At 50.3% G+C, this 19,028-nt stretch overlaps 1 protein-coding gene across 1 annotated transcript in view; it reads right to left on the bottom strand.

The window, feature by feature from the left end:
• Positions 1-18,782, bottom strand: part of LOC133349808 (receptor-type tyrosine-protein phosphatase N2-like) — a 95,300-nt gene extending 76,518 nt beyond the window's left edge. The window contains exon 1 of the mRNA XM_061563585.1: positions 18,476-18,782. Coding sequence (XP_061419569.1) covers positions 18,476-18,575 — 100 coding nt within the window. The 5' untranslated portion in view covers positions 18,576-18,782. The remainder of the gene's footprint in view (positions 1-18,475) is intronic.
• Positions 18,783-19,028: the final 246 nt, after the last annotated feature.

Genomic DNA, 19,028 nt, shown 5'->3' with positions numbered 1-19,028 from the left:
CACACTCATAGAGTACCATAGAGATCCCATACAACCTCATAGAACTCACACACTCACAGAGTACCATAGAGATCCTATACAATCCCATAGAGCTCACACACTCATAGAGTACCATAGATATCCTATACAACCTCATAGAGCTCACACACTCACAGAGTACCACAGAGATCCCATAGAGATCCCACACAATCTCATAGAGCTCAACCACTCACAGAGTACCATAGAGATCCCATACAATCTCATAGAGCTCACACACTCATAGAGTACCATAGAGATCCCATACAACCTCATACAGCTCACACACTCATTGAGTATCATAGAGATCCCATACAATCTCATAGAGCTCACACACTCACAAAGTACCATAGAGATCCCATACAATCTCATAGAGCTCACACACTCATAGAGTACCATAGAGATCCCATACAACCTCATACAGCTCACACACTCATTGAGTACCATAGAGATCCCATACAACCTCATAGAGCTCACACACTCATAGAGTACCATAGAGATCCTATACAACCTCATAGAGCTCACACACTCATAAAGTACCATAGAGATGCTATACAATCTCATAGAGCTCACACACTCATAGAGTATCATAGAGATCCCATACAACCTCATACAGCTCACACACTCACAGAGTACCATAGAGATCCTATACAACCTCATAGAGCTCACACACTCACAGAGTACCATAGAGATCCCATACAACCTCATAGAGCTCAACCACTCACAGAGTACCATAGAGATCCCATACAACCTCATAAAGCTCACACACTCATAGAGTACCATAGAGATCCCATACAATATCAGAGCTTACACACTCACAAAGTACCATAGAGATCCCATACAACCTCATAGAACTCACACACTCGTAGAGTACCATAGAGATCCCATACAACCTCATAGAGCTCACACACTCATAGAGTACCATAGAGATCCTATACAACCTCATAGAGCTCACACACTCACAGAGTACCATAGAGATCCCATACAATCTCATAGAGCTCACACACTCACAGAGTACCATAGAAATCCCATACAACCTCATAGAGCTCACACACTCACAGAGTACCATAGAGATCCCATACAACCTCATAAAGCTCACACACTCATAGAGTACCATAGAGATCCCATACAATCTCATAGAGCTCACACACTCACAAAGTACCATAGAGATCCCATACAACCTCATAGAACCCACACACTCGTAGAGTACCATAGAGATCCCATACAACCTCATAGAGCTCACACACTCACAAAGTACCATAGAGATCCCATACAACCTCATAGAACTCACACACTCGTAGAGTACCATAGAGATCCCATACAACCTCATAGAGCTCACACACTCATAGAGTACCATAGAGATCCTATACAACCTCATAGAGCTCACACACTCATAGAGTACCATAGAGAACTCATACAATCTCATAGAGCTCACACACTCATAGAGTACCATAGAGATCCTATACAACATCATAGAGCTCACACACTCACAGAGTACCATAGAGATCATATACAATCTCATAGAGCTCAACCACTCACAGAGTATCATAGAAATCATATACAATCTCATAGGGCTCACACACTCATAGAGTACCATAGAGATCCCATACAACCTCATAGAGCTCACACACTCACAGAGTACCATAGAGATCCCATACAACCTCATAGAGCTCACACACTCATAGAGTACCATAGAGATCCCATACAACCTCATAGAGCTCACACACTCATAGAGTACATAGAGATTCCATACAACCTCATAGAGCTCACACACTCACAGAGTACCATAGAGATCCCATACAACCTCATAGAGCTCACACACTCACAGAGTACCATAGAGATCCTATACAATCTCATAGAGCTCACACACTCACAGCATACCATTGAGATCACAGCTCACACACAGAGTACCATAGAGATAATATAACACACTCATAAAGTAGCTGTACAGTTATTTTGTTATAAGCTGCCTGGCCACAAATGATCGCTCAACGGAGTGGCTCCTCATCACGTGAGTATTTATAGCAGCTGCCACAGACTCTGAACGCGTGGTGTGGATTTTAAATGTGGAGGGAAAAACCAGAGGACCCGGAGACAAATCCACGCGGCCACAGCGAGAGAGACACGCAAACTCCAAATACACAGCAGGTGTCAGGGTCGGGCTCGAGATCGAACCCACGACCTCCTGCAGACAGGGCGAGGTAGTTAACATCTCGTCCCATCCCCACGTGGCCAACCTCAGGAGGTTTTCTCATTTCTGGATATACCCCGAGGGGAGCTCTGTTGGAGCTCTGTTGGAGGTTCCCAGCGTGATCATTGGGTACGGATCGGACCTCGAAGAGGTCCACAGCTCATGGAGGCTGTATAACAACCCTGTGGGACCAGGCTGGGCTGTGTGCTGCTGAGGTTGGAGAGACTTCTGAACTTGAAACTCCCGACTACTTTAATGAGACACACCGGGTTCTGTTGACGCCAAACTGTTCTGGTATTCACGCGTTTCAGGCGACGATCATTTGGCGCTGGGAGATGAATAACATGTTGTCATCTCTGCCAGACTGATGCGTTTGTTTGAGTTTGTGTCGGAAGTGGTTGCTGCTTGCGGGAGCGGATGTGTGGACTGCAGCACGACAACAACGGTGGGCTGGGTAGGGGCTGTGTGGGCTGTGTGGGCTGGGTAGGGGCTGTGTGGGCTGGGTAGGGGCTGTGTGGACTGGGCAAGGGCTGTGTGGGCTGGGCAGGGGCTGTGTGGGCTGGGTAGAGGCTGTGTGGGCTGGGCAAGGGCTGTGTGGGCTGTGTGGGCTGGGCAGGGGCTGTGTGGGCTGGGTAGGGGCTGTGTGGGCTGGGCAAGGGCTGTGTGGGCTGTGTGGGCTGGGCAGGGGGCTGTGTGGGCTGGGTAGGGGCTGTGTGGGCTGGGCAAGGGCTGTGTGGGCTGTGTGGGCTGGGCAGGGGCTGTGTGGGCTGGGTAGGGGCTGTGTGGGCTGGGCAAGGGCTGTGTGGGCTGTGTGGGCTGGGCAGGGGCTGTGTGGGCTGTGTGGGCTGGGTAGGGGCTGTGTGGGCTGGGTAGGGGCTGTGTGGGCTGGGCAGGGGCTGTGTGGGCTGTGTGGGCTGGGTAGGGGCTGTGTGGGCTGGGTAGGGGCTGTGTGGGCTGGGTAGGGGCTGTGTGGGCTGGGCAGGGGCTGTGTGGGCTGGGTAGGGGCTGTGTGGGCTGGGCAAGGGCTGTGTGGGCTGTGGGGCTGGGCAGGGGCTGTGTGGGCTGAGCAGGGGCTGTGTGGGCTGTGTGGGCTGGGTAGGGGCTGTGTGTACTGGGTAGGGGCTGTGTGGGCTGGGCAAGGGCTGTGTGGGCTGTGTGGGCTGGGCAGGGGCTGTGTGGGCTGGGCAAGGGCTGTGTGGGCTGTGTGGGCTGTGTGGGCTGGGCAGGGGCTGTGTGGGCTGGGCAGGTGCTGTTTGGGCTGGGAGACGCGGTGCTCATTTGAATGCGGGAGCCCTGGTGACGCGCGCGTGTCAGTGGTTGCCATGGCGACCGCACATCCACGATGTCGTCATCGCTACAGCCCCCGCGTGTCCACGCGGCTCTGAGTCATTCACACTCAGTACACATACGCACTGTACACAGAACATACACACTGTACACACACTATACATACACACAGTACACACACTGTACATAGTACATACACACACAGCACATACACACTGTACATACACACACTGTACACACACATAGTACATACACACAGTACATACACAGCACATACACACAAAGTACACACACAGTATACACACAGTACACACATACACAGTACACACATACACACACTGTACATATACACATAGTACACACACACAGTACATACAGAGTACACAGATACACACAGTACATGCATACACAGTACATACACAGTACACGCACATTACACACATACACAGTACATACACCGTACATACACACAGTACACACACACAGTACATACACACATTACATATGAACTACACACAGTACACACACACATAGTACACACACAGTATATACACACATACTACACACACATATAGTACACACACACACATAGTACACACGCACACATAGTACACACACACATAGTATACACACACACATAGTACACACACACATAGTACATACACACACATAGTACACACACAGTACACACACACACAGTATATATATATACACACACACACATAGTACATACACACACACATAGTACACACACACAGTATACACACACAGTACACACACACACATAGTACACACACACACATAGTACACCCACACACAGAGTATATACACACAGTATATACACACATAGTACACACACATAGTACACACACACACATAGTACACACACATAGTACATACACAGTACACACACACAGTATATACACACACACACAGTACACACACACACATAATATACACACACATAGTACACACACACACAGTACACACACACATAGTACACACACACACATAGTACACACACACAGTACACACACACATATTACACACACATAGTACACACACGCACATAGTACACACACACACAGTATATACACACACATAGTACACACGCACACAGTACACACTCACAGTATACACACACACATAGTACACACACACAGTATATACACATACATAGTACACACACATAGTACACACACATAGTACACACACACACACATAGTACACACACACAGTACACACACACACAGTACACACACACACATAGTACACACACATAGTACACACACACACATAGTACACACACACACACATAGTACACACACACAGAGTACACACACACACCACACACACATAGTACACACACACACCACACACACATAGTACACACACACAGTACACACACACACACATAGTACACACACTATAGTACACACACACAGTATATACACACACATAGTACACACACATAGTACACACACATAGTACACACACACTCACATAGTACACACACAGTACACACACACACATAGTACACACACACACACATAGTACACACACACATAGTACAACAATGTATCACACACACATAGCACACACACACTAGTACACACACACACACATAGTACCACACACACACTAATGTACCACCCACATAGTACACACACCATAGCACCACACACACAGAGTACACACACATACACATAGTACCACACCACAAATTAGTACCACACACCATCACATAGCACACACACACATAGTACACACACACCGACACATAGCACACACACACATAGTACACACACACACACCTAGTACACACACCACATAGTACCACACACACATAGTACACACACACAGTACACAACAACACACCATAGTACATACACACGACACATCGTACACACACACACACATAGTACACACACACATAGTACACACACACACATAGCTACACACACACAGTACACACACACACATAGTACCACCACACACACACATAGTACACACACACAGAGTAACACACACACCACACACACATAGTACATACACACACACATAGTACACACACACACAGTATATACACACACATAGTACACACACACACATAGTACACACACACAATACACACACACACATAGTACATACACACACATAGTACACACACACATTACACACACACACAGTACACACATAGTACACACACATAGTACACACACACATAGTACACACACACATAGTATACACACACAAACACATAGTACACACACACAGTACACACACAGTACACACACACATAGTACACACACACAGTACACACACACACACATAGTACACACACACAATACACACACACATAGTACACACACACATAGTACACACACACATAGTACACACACACACAGTAAACACACACACAGTATATACACACACATAGTACACACACACACATAGTACACACACAGTATATACACACACAGTATACGCACACACATAGTACACACACACAGTATATACACACACACATACACCACACACACAGTACACACACACACAGTACACACACACAGTACACACACACACAGTACACACATAGTACACACACAGTACACACACACAGTACACACACCGTACACACACACACAGTACACACACACACAGTGCACACACAGTACACACACTACACACACAAAATACACACAGTACACACACACAGTACACACACAGTACACACACATAGTACACACAGTACACACACACATAGTACACACACATAGTACACACACACACACAGTATATACACACATAGTACACACACACATAGTACACACACACATAGTACACACACAGTACACACACAGTATATACACACACACACAGTACACACACACATAATACACACACACACACATAGTATACACACATAGTATACACACACACAGTACACACACACATAGTACACACACACACATAGTACACACACACACATAGTACACACACACAGTACACACACACATAGTATACACACATAATATACACACACATAGTACACACACACACAGTACACACACACATAGTACACACACACACATAGTACACACACACAGTACACACACACATATTACACACACATAGTACACACACGCACATAGTACACACACACACACAAAGTACACACACACAGTACACACACACACATAGTACACACACACACATAATACACACACACACAATACACACACACACATAGTACATACACATACACACAGTACACACATAGTACACACACATAGTACACACACATAGTACACACACACATAGTACACACACACATAGTATACACACACAAACACATAGTACACACACACAGTACACACACAGTACACACACACATAGTACACACACACACACAGTACACACACACACATAGTACACACACACATAGTACACACACACAGTACACACACACACATAGTACACAAACAGAGTACACACACACATAGTACACACACATATTACACACACACACACACATAGTACACACACACATAGTACACACACATAGTACACACACACACAGTAAACACACACAGTATATACACACACATAGTACACACACAGTATATACACACACAGTATACGCACACACATAGTACACACACACAGTATATACACACACACACATACACAACACACACAGTACACACACACACAGTACACACATAGTACACACAGTACACACACACACAGTACACACAGTACACACACAGTACACACACACAGTACACACGCAGTACACACACTACACACACACAATACACACAGTACACACACACAGTACACACACACAGTACACACACATAGTACACACAGTACACACACACACAGTACACACACTACACACACACAGTACACACACATAGTACACACACAGTACACACACACATAGTATACACACACACAGTACGCACACTACACACACACAGTACACACACACAGTACACACACACACAGTACACACACACAGTACACACACACACAGTACACACACACAGTACACACACACACAGTACACACACTACACACACACAGTACACACACTACACACACACAGTACACACACACAGTATATACACATACATAGTACACACACATAGTACACACACACACATAGTACACACACACACACACAAAGTACACACACACAGTACACACACACACGTAGTACACACACACACATAGTACACACACAGAGTACACACACACACCACACACACAGTACACACACACATAGTACACACACACACACATAGTACACACACACAGTATATACACACACATAGTACACACACACATAGTACACACACATAATACACACACACACACAATACACACACACATAGTACATACACACACATAGTACACACACACATTACACACACACACAGTACACACATAGTACACACACATAGTACACACACACATAGTACACACACACACAGTAAACACACACAGTATATACACACACATAGTACACACACATAGTACACACACAGTATATACACACACAGTATACGCACACACATAGTACACACACACAGTATATACACATACACCACACACACAGTACACACACACACAGTACACACACAGTACACACATAGTACACACACAGTACACACACAGTACACACAGTACACACACAGTACACACACACAGTACACACACATAGTACACACAGTACACACACACAGTACACACACTACACACACAGTACACACACATAGTACACACACAGTACACACACACATAGTATACACACACAGTACGCACACTACACATACACAGTACACACACACAGTACACACACACACACTACACACACACTACACACAGTACACACACACACAGTACACACACACAGTACACACAGTACACACACACAGTACACACACTACACACACACAGTACACACACTATACACACACAGTACACACACACAGTACACACACAGTACACACACTACACACACACAGTACACACACAGTACACACACACACAGTACACACACACAGTACACACACTACACACACACACTACACACACACAGTACACACACATAGTACACACACAGTACACACACACACAGTACACACACACAGTACACACACACACTACACACACACAGTACACACACTACACACACACAGTACACACACACAGTACACACACTACACACACACAGTACACACACAGTACACACACACAGTACACACACAGTACACACACACAGTACACACACACAGTACACACACAGTACACACACTACACACACACAGTACACACACACAGTACACACACACAATATACACACACAGTACACACACACAGTACACACACACAGTACACACACTACACACACACAGTACACACACACAGTACACACACACAATATACACACACAGTACACACACACACATAGTACACACACACAGTATATACACACACATAGTACACACACACATAGTACACACACATAATACACACACACACAATACACACACACATAGTACATACACACACATAGTACACACACACATTACACACACACACACAGTACACACATAGTACACACACATAGTACACACACACATAGTACACACACACATAGTATACACACACAAACACATAGTACACACACAGTACACACACAGTACACACACACATAGTACACACACACACAGTATACACACACACATAGTACACACACACATAGTACACACACACACAGTACACACACACACATAGTACACACACACAGTACACACACACACATAGTACACACACACATAGTACACACATAGTACACACACACAGTAAACACACACAGTATATACACACACATAGTACACACACATAGTACACACACAGTATATACACACACAGTATACGCACACACATAGTACACACACACAGTATATACACACACACACATACACCACACACACAGTACACACACACAGTACACACACAGTACACACATAGTACACACACAGTACACACACACAGTACACACACACAGTACACACACTACACACACACAGTACACACACTACACACACACAGTAAACACACTATACACACACAGTACACACACACAGTACACACACAGTACACACACTACACACACAGTACACACACAGTACACACACACACAGTACACACACTACACACACACACTACACACACACAGTACACACACATAGTACACACACAGTACACACACACACACAGTACACACACACAGTACACACACACACAGTACACACACACACAGTACACACACTACACACACACAGTACACACACACAGTACACACACAATACACACACTACACACACACAGTACACACACAGTACACACACACAGTACACACACTACACACACACAGTACACACACACAGTACACACACAGTACACACACACAGTACACACACACACAATACACACACAGTACACACACTACACACACACACAGTACACACACACAGTACACACACAGTACACACACACAGTACACACACACAATATACACACACACAGTACACACAATACACACACACAGTACACACACTACACACACACAGTACACACACACAGTACACACACACAATATACACACACAGTACACACACTACACACACACAGTACACACACACAGTACACACACTACACACACACAGTACACACACACAGTACACACACTACACACACACAGTACACACACACGGTACACACACACCTGTGGGCCATACATTGAGTCACAAGTTGACCCCCCCCCCCACCTGCTGCTGCGTTCGCCTGAAGCCCCCACCCCCCACCCCTCCTCCCCGAATCCTGTAGAACGGCCGATATTTAATTAACATTGTCAGTAGACGCATTTGAGTTAACCCCCCCCCCTCCATCCCTCCTATACGTACGTACTAAATGGATGGCCCCATATCACATCTACAACAACAACAACAGCAACCGTGTGCCAGGCTAGGTGCACATTGACACAAGCCCACTGAGCCCCACATCTCCCCTGTACCACGTGACACACGCAGTACACACGCACATGTGTTGTGTATACATCGTACACACAGCACGCACATACAGACACACAGAGTACACACACATTCACATCCACGGTCGTACGTAAACATGTACACACATAAACACTTCCGCACATAAACAGCATCTCAAACAGAATGTGGCCAATTCGTCACTAGTACAGCATTAGTGTATAGAACAGAGCAGTGTGTAGTGTAGTGTATATTGTATAGTGTAGAGTAGTGTATAGTGTAGAGTAGTGTAGTGTGTAGTGTAGAGTATAGTGTAGAGTATAGTGTAGAGTAGTATATAGTGTAGTGTATAGTGTAGAGTAGTATAGTGTGTAGTGTAGAGTAGTGTAGAGTATAGTGTAGTGTATAGTGTAGAGTATAGTGTAGAGTAGTGTATAGTGTAGTGTATAGGGTAGTGTATAGTGTAGAGTAGTGTAGTGTATAGTGTAGAGTAGTATAGTGTGTAGTGTAGAGTAGTGTATAGTGTAGAGTAGTGTATAGTGTAGAGTATAGTGTAGAGTAGTATAGTGTGTAGTGTAGAGTAGTGTATAGTGTAGTGTATAGTGTAGAGTAGTGTAGAGTAGTGTAGAGTAGTGTATAGTGTTGAGTAGTGTATAGTGTAGAGTATAGTGTAGTAGTAGTACAGCACGCCTGTTGTGTGGGAGAGCCAAGCCACAACATTTACAATCTGTTTAACACGTCGGATTTAGCGACTATTATCCATAATAAAGGTTGTTTGGGTTATATCAGATAGTAAATGTTGTGGCTTGGCTCTCCAACACACAACCGGCATGCTGTACTAGTACACTACACTATACACTACTCTACACTATACACTACTATACACTACACTATACACTACACTACACACTAGCGCTGTACTAGTGACGAATTGGCCACGTTCTGTTTTCGTGACAACCCTTACTCGTTGGCTGTGTCGGGTGGTGGCGGGTTTAACGACACAACATTTATATATTCCCGCGATCTAACCCCCCAAAAAACCTCTTTTATGGATGATATTGGTCGCGAAAGCCTCCTGCTACGTGTTAAACATCATCGTGCGATATGGTACGTACCGTGCACATGCGCACACGTACATGGTACACACGCCTGTTTACAATACATGCCAACATGTACAATGCACACAGACAAGCCACAAGCACACACGTGCTATACACTACACTATACACTACAGTGTATACCAATACCCGCCCAATCGCCACTTAGTGACGGTGACGTCACTACGGCGCCTGTGCCAGGCTAGGTGCACTTTGAAGCCACGTGAAGTGTCGAAGGCTCGCTGACAGGAGGAGGTCTCGGGACAGACCCAGCAGATGCCATGGGTCGTCTGACTGAGATGACAGCTAGAGTCACCATCTGTGCTTCCTCCTGTACCAACTCACTCCATTTTATACGCCCGGCGCTCCGCTCGTTGTTGTGAGCGTCGCTCCTCTGCCCTCCGTTGTTGCTGCCTCCAACTGCCCAGTAGCAGCGTCCTTTAAGAGCCTCCTACAGAGGCCAATCTTGACACCGCTGGTCCTGGTCATCGGCAAGTCCACTCAGCTCCACATCCTCCCGTACCACATCAGCTCTATCTCTTCTCCAGCCCGTGATACGCCGGTTTAGCCACCCTTAATCCGACCAAACCAGAAGCTGCTTGGACATGCGGTGGCTGGGGGCATGCGGTGGCTGGAGGCATGCGGTGGCTGGGCCATGCGGTGGCTGGGGGCATGCGGTGGCTGGGCCATGCGGTGGCTGGGGGCATGCGGTGGCTGGGGGCATGCGGTGGCTGGGGGCATGCGGTGGCTGGGCCATGCGGTGGCTGGGGGCATGCGGTGGCTGGGCCATGCGGTGGCTGGGGGCATGCGGTGGCTGGAGCATGCGGTGGCTGGGGGCATGCGGTGGCTGGGGGCATGCGGTGGCTGGGGGCATGCGGTGGCTGGGGGCATGCGGTGGCTGGGGGCATGCGGTGGCTGGGCATGTGGGCTACATGACCCAGCCAACGTAGCCTCCTCGCCTGGCGGAGAAGCTCACCAATGATGGGACTGTGTCCAGATCTTTCAATGATCTGTGAAACCCCTCGCACAATCCGGTCTGGTTAAACCCAGGATGGATCGTCGACAGGCCAGCCTGACTGTTTCAAACGGGTGGAGGTGTTCTTCTTAAGGGCTCCACGTGTCGCAAGCGTAGAGGAAGGGTTACAACTGTGGCTGAGAGGATCCCGGAGCTTCGCGTTGGGAGCGATGAGCCAGGCAGCTTTGACAAACAAGGCAGTACGCAGGCACAGGGAGGGAAGAGATAATGCCGCTCACTCACACCCACGCGGTATCTCTCTCACGTCAGCCTGTCTCTCTTCTCGAGGGGTGGCGAGGGGACATGGGAGGTATTCGAGCTGTGCGGTGTCAACTCCACCTCACGCCGGCGTCGTGGACGACTCGCTCGTGGCCAGGCCCCGTCATTGCCAGGGCTGGAACAGTCATTTTTCTCAGGGCAGGATACGATCAGACAACGCGAAGGGGGCACATTTATTTTTGTATTTGTCAACGCTGGGGCCTGGGGGGCCGTGGACTCACTTTCCCTGCCAAGAGGAATGGTGGTGGTGGTGATGATGGTGGTGGATGCATATGCGACGACGTTCGCGGAGAGGCACAGGCGGGGCTGATGAAGTGGATGGCCGGTCCCTGGCGTGGGCTCAAGTGGGCCCTCAGGGCTGAGATGTTTTATTAGGCGACGTGAGTGCCCCAGGGGCTCATAGCTCTCGCGCTCGGGTGAGAGTGATTGCAAATCACGGCCCAGATCAACTCAATAGTCACGGCAAGGAGGGCTGCTCGGTTGTACGCGGTTTGAAATGGCGCCACCAAGCTAGCGAGATGTTAACTCCCTCGCCTGGTATACAGGAGGTCGTGGGTTCGATCCCAACCTTGACACTTGTATGTTTTGAGTTTGCGTGTTCTCCCCGTGGATTATTGTCCAGGTCCTCCGGTTTTTCTCTCCACATTTAGAATCCACGTGCGTTTAGAGTGGTTGGTTACTTCCATACGTGTAGACATAAGCCACTTATTTGAGCTATTATTGGTGGCCAGGACGCTTCTGAAAAAGAGCTGAATAGCTCGGCGGGCCTTACCTAGTAAAATAAACAAATAATTGAAATAGTTTTTTAAGTAATCATCGATGCGCAGTTCCACCATCTGCGCATCCACACAACGGTTCGAGGATGATGCCAGATTCAAGCAAGAACTTTGCATTGAAGGAACAGCCAAAGTGGACCCATGTCCTTGACACCAGGACCTCCCGTCGGAGCTGACCTGTCCACCAGCTATTGGCTAATCACCTGGAATGTGTGCGCCTACCATTCTTCCAGCTTATGAGTGTGTGCATAACACGTGGACTGGCCATGGTGTCGGCGAGATTCTGAAGCTTGCAAGCGAGAATTGTATCATCACTAGCAGCTGAGGCTGGCAGTCTTCCTCTTGATGGCCCAGGGGAAACGGATGTGAGGTCTCGGATGGTAACTTTCATATTCCTGCGAAGCCGGTGCCAGACGGACAGAGGAAGTGTCCCAGCCGGCAGAGAGACGCGTGACTGGGGGAGGCCTCACGCAGCTTCCGCCCTGGGTTCAGACATCCCTGCGGCTCTGCCGTCATAAGGTGGCCGCAGGTCAATAAAATGAAAGCCGCTCCATTGGCCCACAATAACCACTCAATCGTCGTCATCGTCAGCTGCCGCCTCTCACGATCCTGCGATGGGATAATCCACCGAGCGCACGCACGCCGACCCATTTCAAAGCTCCATCTCCTCGGCGGGACCTCCTGAAGTAACTTGCACAGCACCACTCTACTAAGATGTCATCGCTAATCCACCAGCGTCAGGTCTGCTCATCTGCTGATCATTATTCCTGCGCGGAGACATTGGAGATGTTCTCTCTGCCGAGGAGGTGGCTATGCAAGATGGTGGAGCTTTGACGACCTCTGTGAACTGCTGGGGGCGGGCGGTGATCGTGTGGCAGGCTGCCTGGCGTCAACATTATTGCCACTGATTAAGCCGCGGCAGGGATTCCACGGAACCGGACGGATGCCGTGGTGGTCACTCTTCACGATGGGGATGGCACTGCTTTAACAGCTATGCAGGCATCTTCCTTTTCCAGCAGGCTTTTCAGATGCCCTGGCAGAGATTATTCAACAATGCCATGCCACACATGCTGATAAGCTCTTGGAGGGAGCCCCAAAATTTTCTGTCCGTCTTCTACTGCAGAGGTCGAAGGCTATGATACCTTCAACAGGCCGGAGCTCTGGGTTGTTATACGTTCGTGCGGGTTTCCTGGCCCTCTGCTCACAATCATTAAGAACCTTCGTGAATACAACATCTCTGAGTAGCACGGTTGGCCACGTACGGTGCGAAAGAAATTCAATAAACATGATGGTGGGCAGACCCGGATAAAGCTGTGTGGCTGGGAGTCACAGCCATTCTCTGTTCACCTTGCGGTGCGATAGGAATGTCCTCTGGCTTCTAAACGTTGTATTCATAGTTTTACCATGCCATTATAAAAGCATTATATTGGTTGTACGAGTGGAATGTCCATGTGGTGCCGATACAGAGGGACAATGGTTGATGCCCAGGATGCTTGTCTACCGGTAAACCGTGGCACAAACACGAATTATCTCATACCTGCTGCTGAGTTTGGAGACTCCTCTGCTGAACCCAGAGCGTGCAACTCAGGGGTGGGACATCACCATCGGCGCCACCAAAATAAACACTCCACCCCCCTGTCGCCTTTCCACGAGGAACGGGAGCAGTTGTGGAGAGAGCGAAGGGGTTCCCATGCCTGGCCAGTGTGCTCATCACTCGTTCCGGTTGCTGACCACCAGCTCTGGTTGGCAGCCGAGGTCTCACTCCGAATTAGTCGAGCGACATTATTTTTCCATCAGTTGTGAAACGCTGTGCGGAAGCTAGCCTTGGGCCTACCGCTCCACACGAAGCTCCGGGCCTTCTCGGCTACGGTTGTATGTATATTGAACTTCTTTTGCACCGTACGTAGCCAAACGTACTGCGCTTGCGAAGCGTGGACCCCTTTCAAAGGAGCAGCTGTGCCGGCTCGGGAACATTGCGACTGGCCTGCACACGATCCATCCTGGGTTTAACCAGGCCGGATTATAGTGTTGGCAGGTCACGGGACGTTGAGAGATCCGGACGCGGTCGCAAGAGTCCCATCAGTGAGATCCTCCGAGGTTATCTCAAAGAACAACGCGTCAATGTCACAGCTGACTACACACAAACACATAACACACACACCACACAATGTATACTCCGCACTGTTATACCTGTCAACCCCTAATCAGAGCTCTACCTTATTACAGACCAATTCAGACCTTATTGGTCACCCCGTGCCCTTATAAATCCCAACGTCTATCCTACAAAGTCCCCATCACAAGGGAGAAACACAAACAAATTGACATTTTTTTTTGGCCCGCGTTGAAACGGCTGAGCGCCGTATGGACCTGAAAACTCAATTCACTTGTACAAGAACCCGGCTAAACCGTACGGGTTGACACGGTGTGACACACCAGGACACGGAGGAGGCATCTACATATGCTTTAGTGTTTGTACACACGGAACAGTCACGGGCAGAGGGCAAGTGGAGGGTTTTGAGATTGGAAGAGATTGGGGCACAGACGTCTGGGGGAACGGAGTTCCAGACCGTGGCGGTCGGCAGAGGAGAATGAGCGACCTCCCACTGAGTGCTGGTCGACTGACGGCTTCCATGGGAAGCCGTCAGTCGCTGGAGAGGATGGTGCGTGGAGGGGAGTAGAGTGAGATGAGAGGGGAGAGGCGGGAGAGTGCGTGGAGGGGAGTAGAGTGAGATGAGAGGGGAGAGGCAGGAGAGTGCGTGGAGGGGAGTAGAGTGAGATGAGAGGGGAGAGGCGGGAGAGTGCGTGGAGGGGAGTAGAGTGAGATGAGAGGGGAGAGGTAGGAGAGTGCGTGGAGGGGAGTAGAGTGAGATGACAGGGGAGAGGCAGGAGAGTGCGTGGAGGGGAGTAGAGTGAGATGAGAGGGGAGAGGCGGGAGAGTGCGTGGAGGGGAGTAGAGTGAGATGAGAGGGGAGAGGCGGGAGAGTGCGTGGAGGGGAGTAGAGTGAGATGAGAGGGGAGAGGTAGGAGAGTGCGTGGAGGGGAGTAGAGTGAGATGAGAGGGGAGAGGCAGGAGAGTGCGTGGAGGGGAGTAGAGTGAGATGAGAGGGGAGAGGCGGGAGAGTGCGTGGAGGGGAGTAGAGTGAGATGAGAGGGGAGAGGTAGGAGAGTGCGTGGAGGAAAGTAGAGTGAGATGAGAGGGGAGAGGCAGGAGAGTGCGTGGAGGGGAGTAGAGTGAGATGAGAGGGGAGAGGCAGGAGAGTGCGTGGAGGGGAGTAGAGTGAGATGAGAGGGGAGAGGCGGGAGAGTGCGTGGAGGGGAGTAGAGTGAGATGAGAGGGGAGAGGCAGGAGAGTGCGTGGAGGGGAGTAGAGTGAGATGAGAGGGGAGAGGCGGGAGAGTGCGTGGAGGGGAGTAGAGTGAGATGAGAGGGGAGAGGCAGGAGAGTGCATGGAGGGGAGTAGAGTGAGATGAGAGGGGAGAGGCGGGAGAGTGCGTGGAGGGGAGTAGAGTGAGATGAGAGGGGAGAGGCAGGAGAGTGCGTGGAGGGGAGTAGAATGAGATGAGAGGGAGAGGTAGGAGAGTGCGTGGAGGGGAGTAGTGTGAGATGAGAGGGGAGAGGTAGGAGAGTGTGTGGAGGTGAGTGAGATGGATGTGACATTCACGGTGTGAATAGACGTACAGAAATTGTCAATCACGGCAACTGACGCAACGAGGTTATGGTGCCAGGCTAGGTTCACCGGACTCGCCAAACATGACCCAACACTGAGTGCAGGGTGCAGTGTGCAGGGTGGAGGGTGCAGGGTGCAAGGTGGAGGGTGCAGGGTGGAGGGTGCAGGGTGGATGGTGCAGGGTGCAGGGTGGAGGGTGCAGGGTGGATGGTGCAGGGTGCAGGGTGGAGGGTGCAGGGTGGAGGGTGCAGGGTGGATGGTGCAGGGTGGAGGGTGGAGGGTGCAGGGTGGAGGGTGCAGGGTGGAGGGTGCAGGGTGGAGGGTGCAGGGTGGTGCAGGGTGGAGGGTGCAGGGTGGAGGGTGCAGGGTGGATGGTGCAGGGTGCAGGGTGGAGGGTGCAGGGTGGATGGTGCAGTGTGCAGGGTGCAGGGTGCAGGGTGGAGGGTGCAGGGTGGATGGTGCAGTGTGCAGGGTGGAAGGTGCAGGGTGGAGGGTGCAGGGTGGAGGGTGCAGGATGGAGGGTGCAGGGTGGTGCAGGGTGGAGGGTGCAGGGTGGAGGGTGCAGGGTGGTGCAGGGTGGAGGGTGCAGGGTGGAGGGTGCAGGGTGTAGGGTGATGCAGGGTGGAGTGTGCAGGGTGCAGGGTGCAGGGTGGAGGGTGCAGTGTGCAGGGTGCAAGGTGGAGGGTGCAGGGTGGAAGGTGCAGGGTGGAGGGTGCAGGGTGGAGGGTGCAGGGTGGAGGGTGCAGGGTGGAGGGTGCAGGGTGGAGGGTGCAGGGTGGAGGGTGCAGGGTGGAGGGTGGAGGGTGCAGGGTGGTGCAGGGTGGAGGGTGCAGGGTGGAGGGTGCAGGGTGGAGGGTGCAGGGTGGAGGGTGCAGGGTGGAAGGTGCAGGGTGGAGGGTGCAGGGTGGAAGGTGCAGGGTGGAGGGTGCAGGGTGGAGGGTGCAGGGTGGTGCAGGGTGTAGGGTGGTGCAGGGTGTAGGGTGGTGCAGGGTGCAAGGTGGAGGGTGCAGGGTGGAAGGTGCAGGGTGGAGGGTGCAGGGTGGAGGGTGCAGGGTGGAGGGTGGAGGGTGTCACACCTCACCTGGCCGCGCCGCCTCTCGCCTCACGCTGATCTCCGCTCCGAGCGCCGCCGCGAGCGGGAGGAGGAGCAGCAGCAGCAGGAGACAGCGACAGATCCCCATCCTCACACCACCATCACCACCACCATCAGCATCAATCAGCTACACGCGCGGCTGCGATGGCGGCATCCAACGCAGGGTGTCCGGGCCCGGCTTCCCCGTGACTCTCACAGCGATGTCACCACCGTCACCGTCACCACCACCATCACCATCGTGATCACCACCCCCATCACGCAGCCAGCGGCGTCTCCGATCCACATGTAACGGGGCCGCGCGTCACGCGGGACCCGGATGCAGCGCTTCCTCCACAGCCCCGCCCCCCACTAACCCCCCCCTACAGCCCCGCCCCCACCGCCCACTACCCCCATGGCCCCGCCCCCATCGCCCACTCCCCCCCGTCATCATCTACCCCCCCCTTTAGCCCCGCCCTTCATGCCCCGCTAGCCACACCCCTTACAAGACAAAGATCCCCCGTATAGCCTTGACGGACTGTTGGGGCAAGTGCCGTTAGCGAGC

This window comes from Lethenteron reissneri, chromosome 31, assembly GCF_015708825.2.
Source record: "Lethenteron reissneri isolate LAM-NWPU_2019-01 chromosome 31, ASM1570882v1, whole genome shotgun sequence".
Classification (NCBI taxonomy): Eukaryota; Metazoa; Chordata; class Hyperoartia; order Petromyzontiformes; family Petromyzontidae; genus Lethenteron; species Lethenteron reissneri.
The sequence above is the reverse complement of the archived record's forward strand: the minus strand, read 5'-3'. Positions and strand labels throughout refer to the sequence as shown.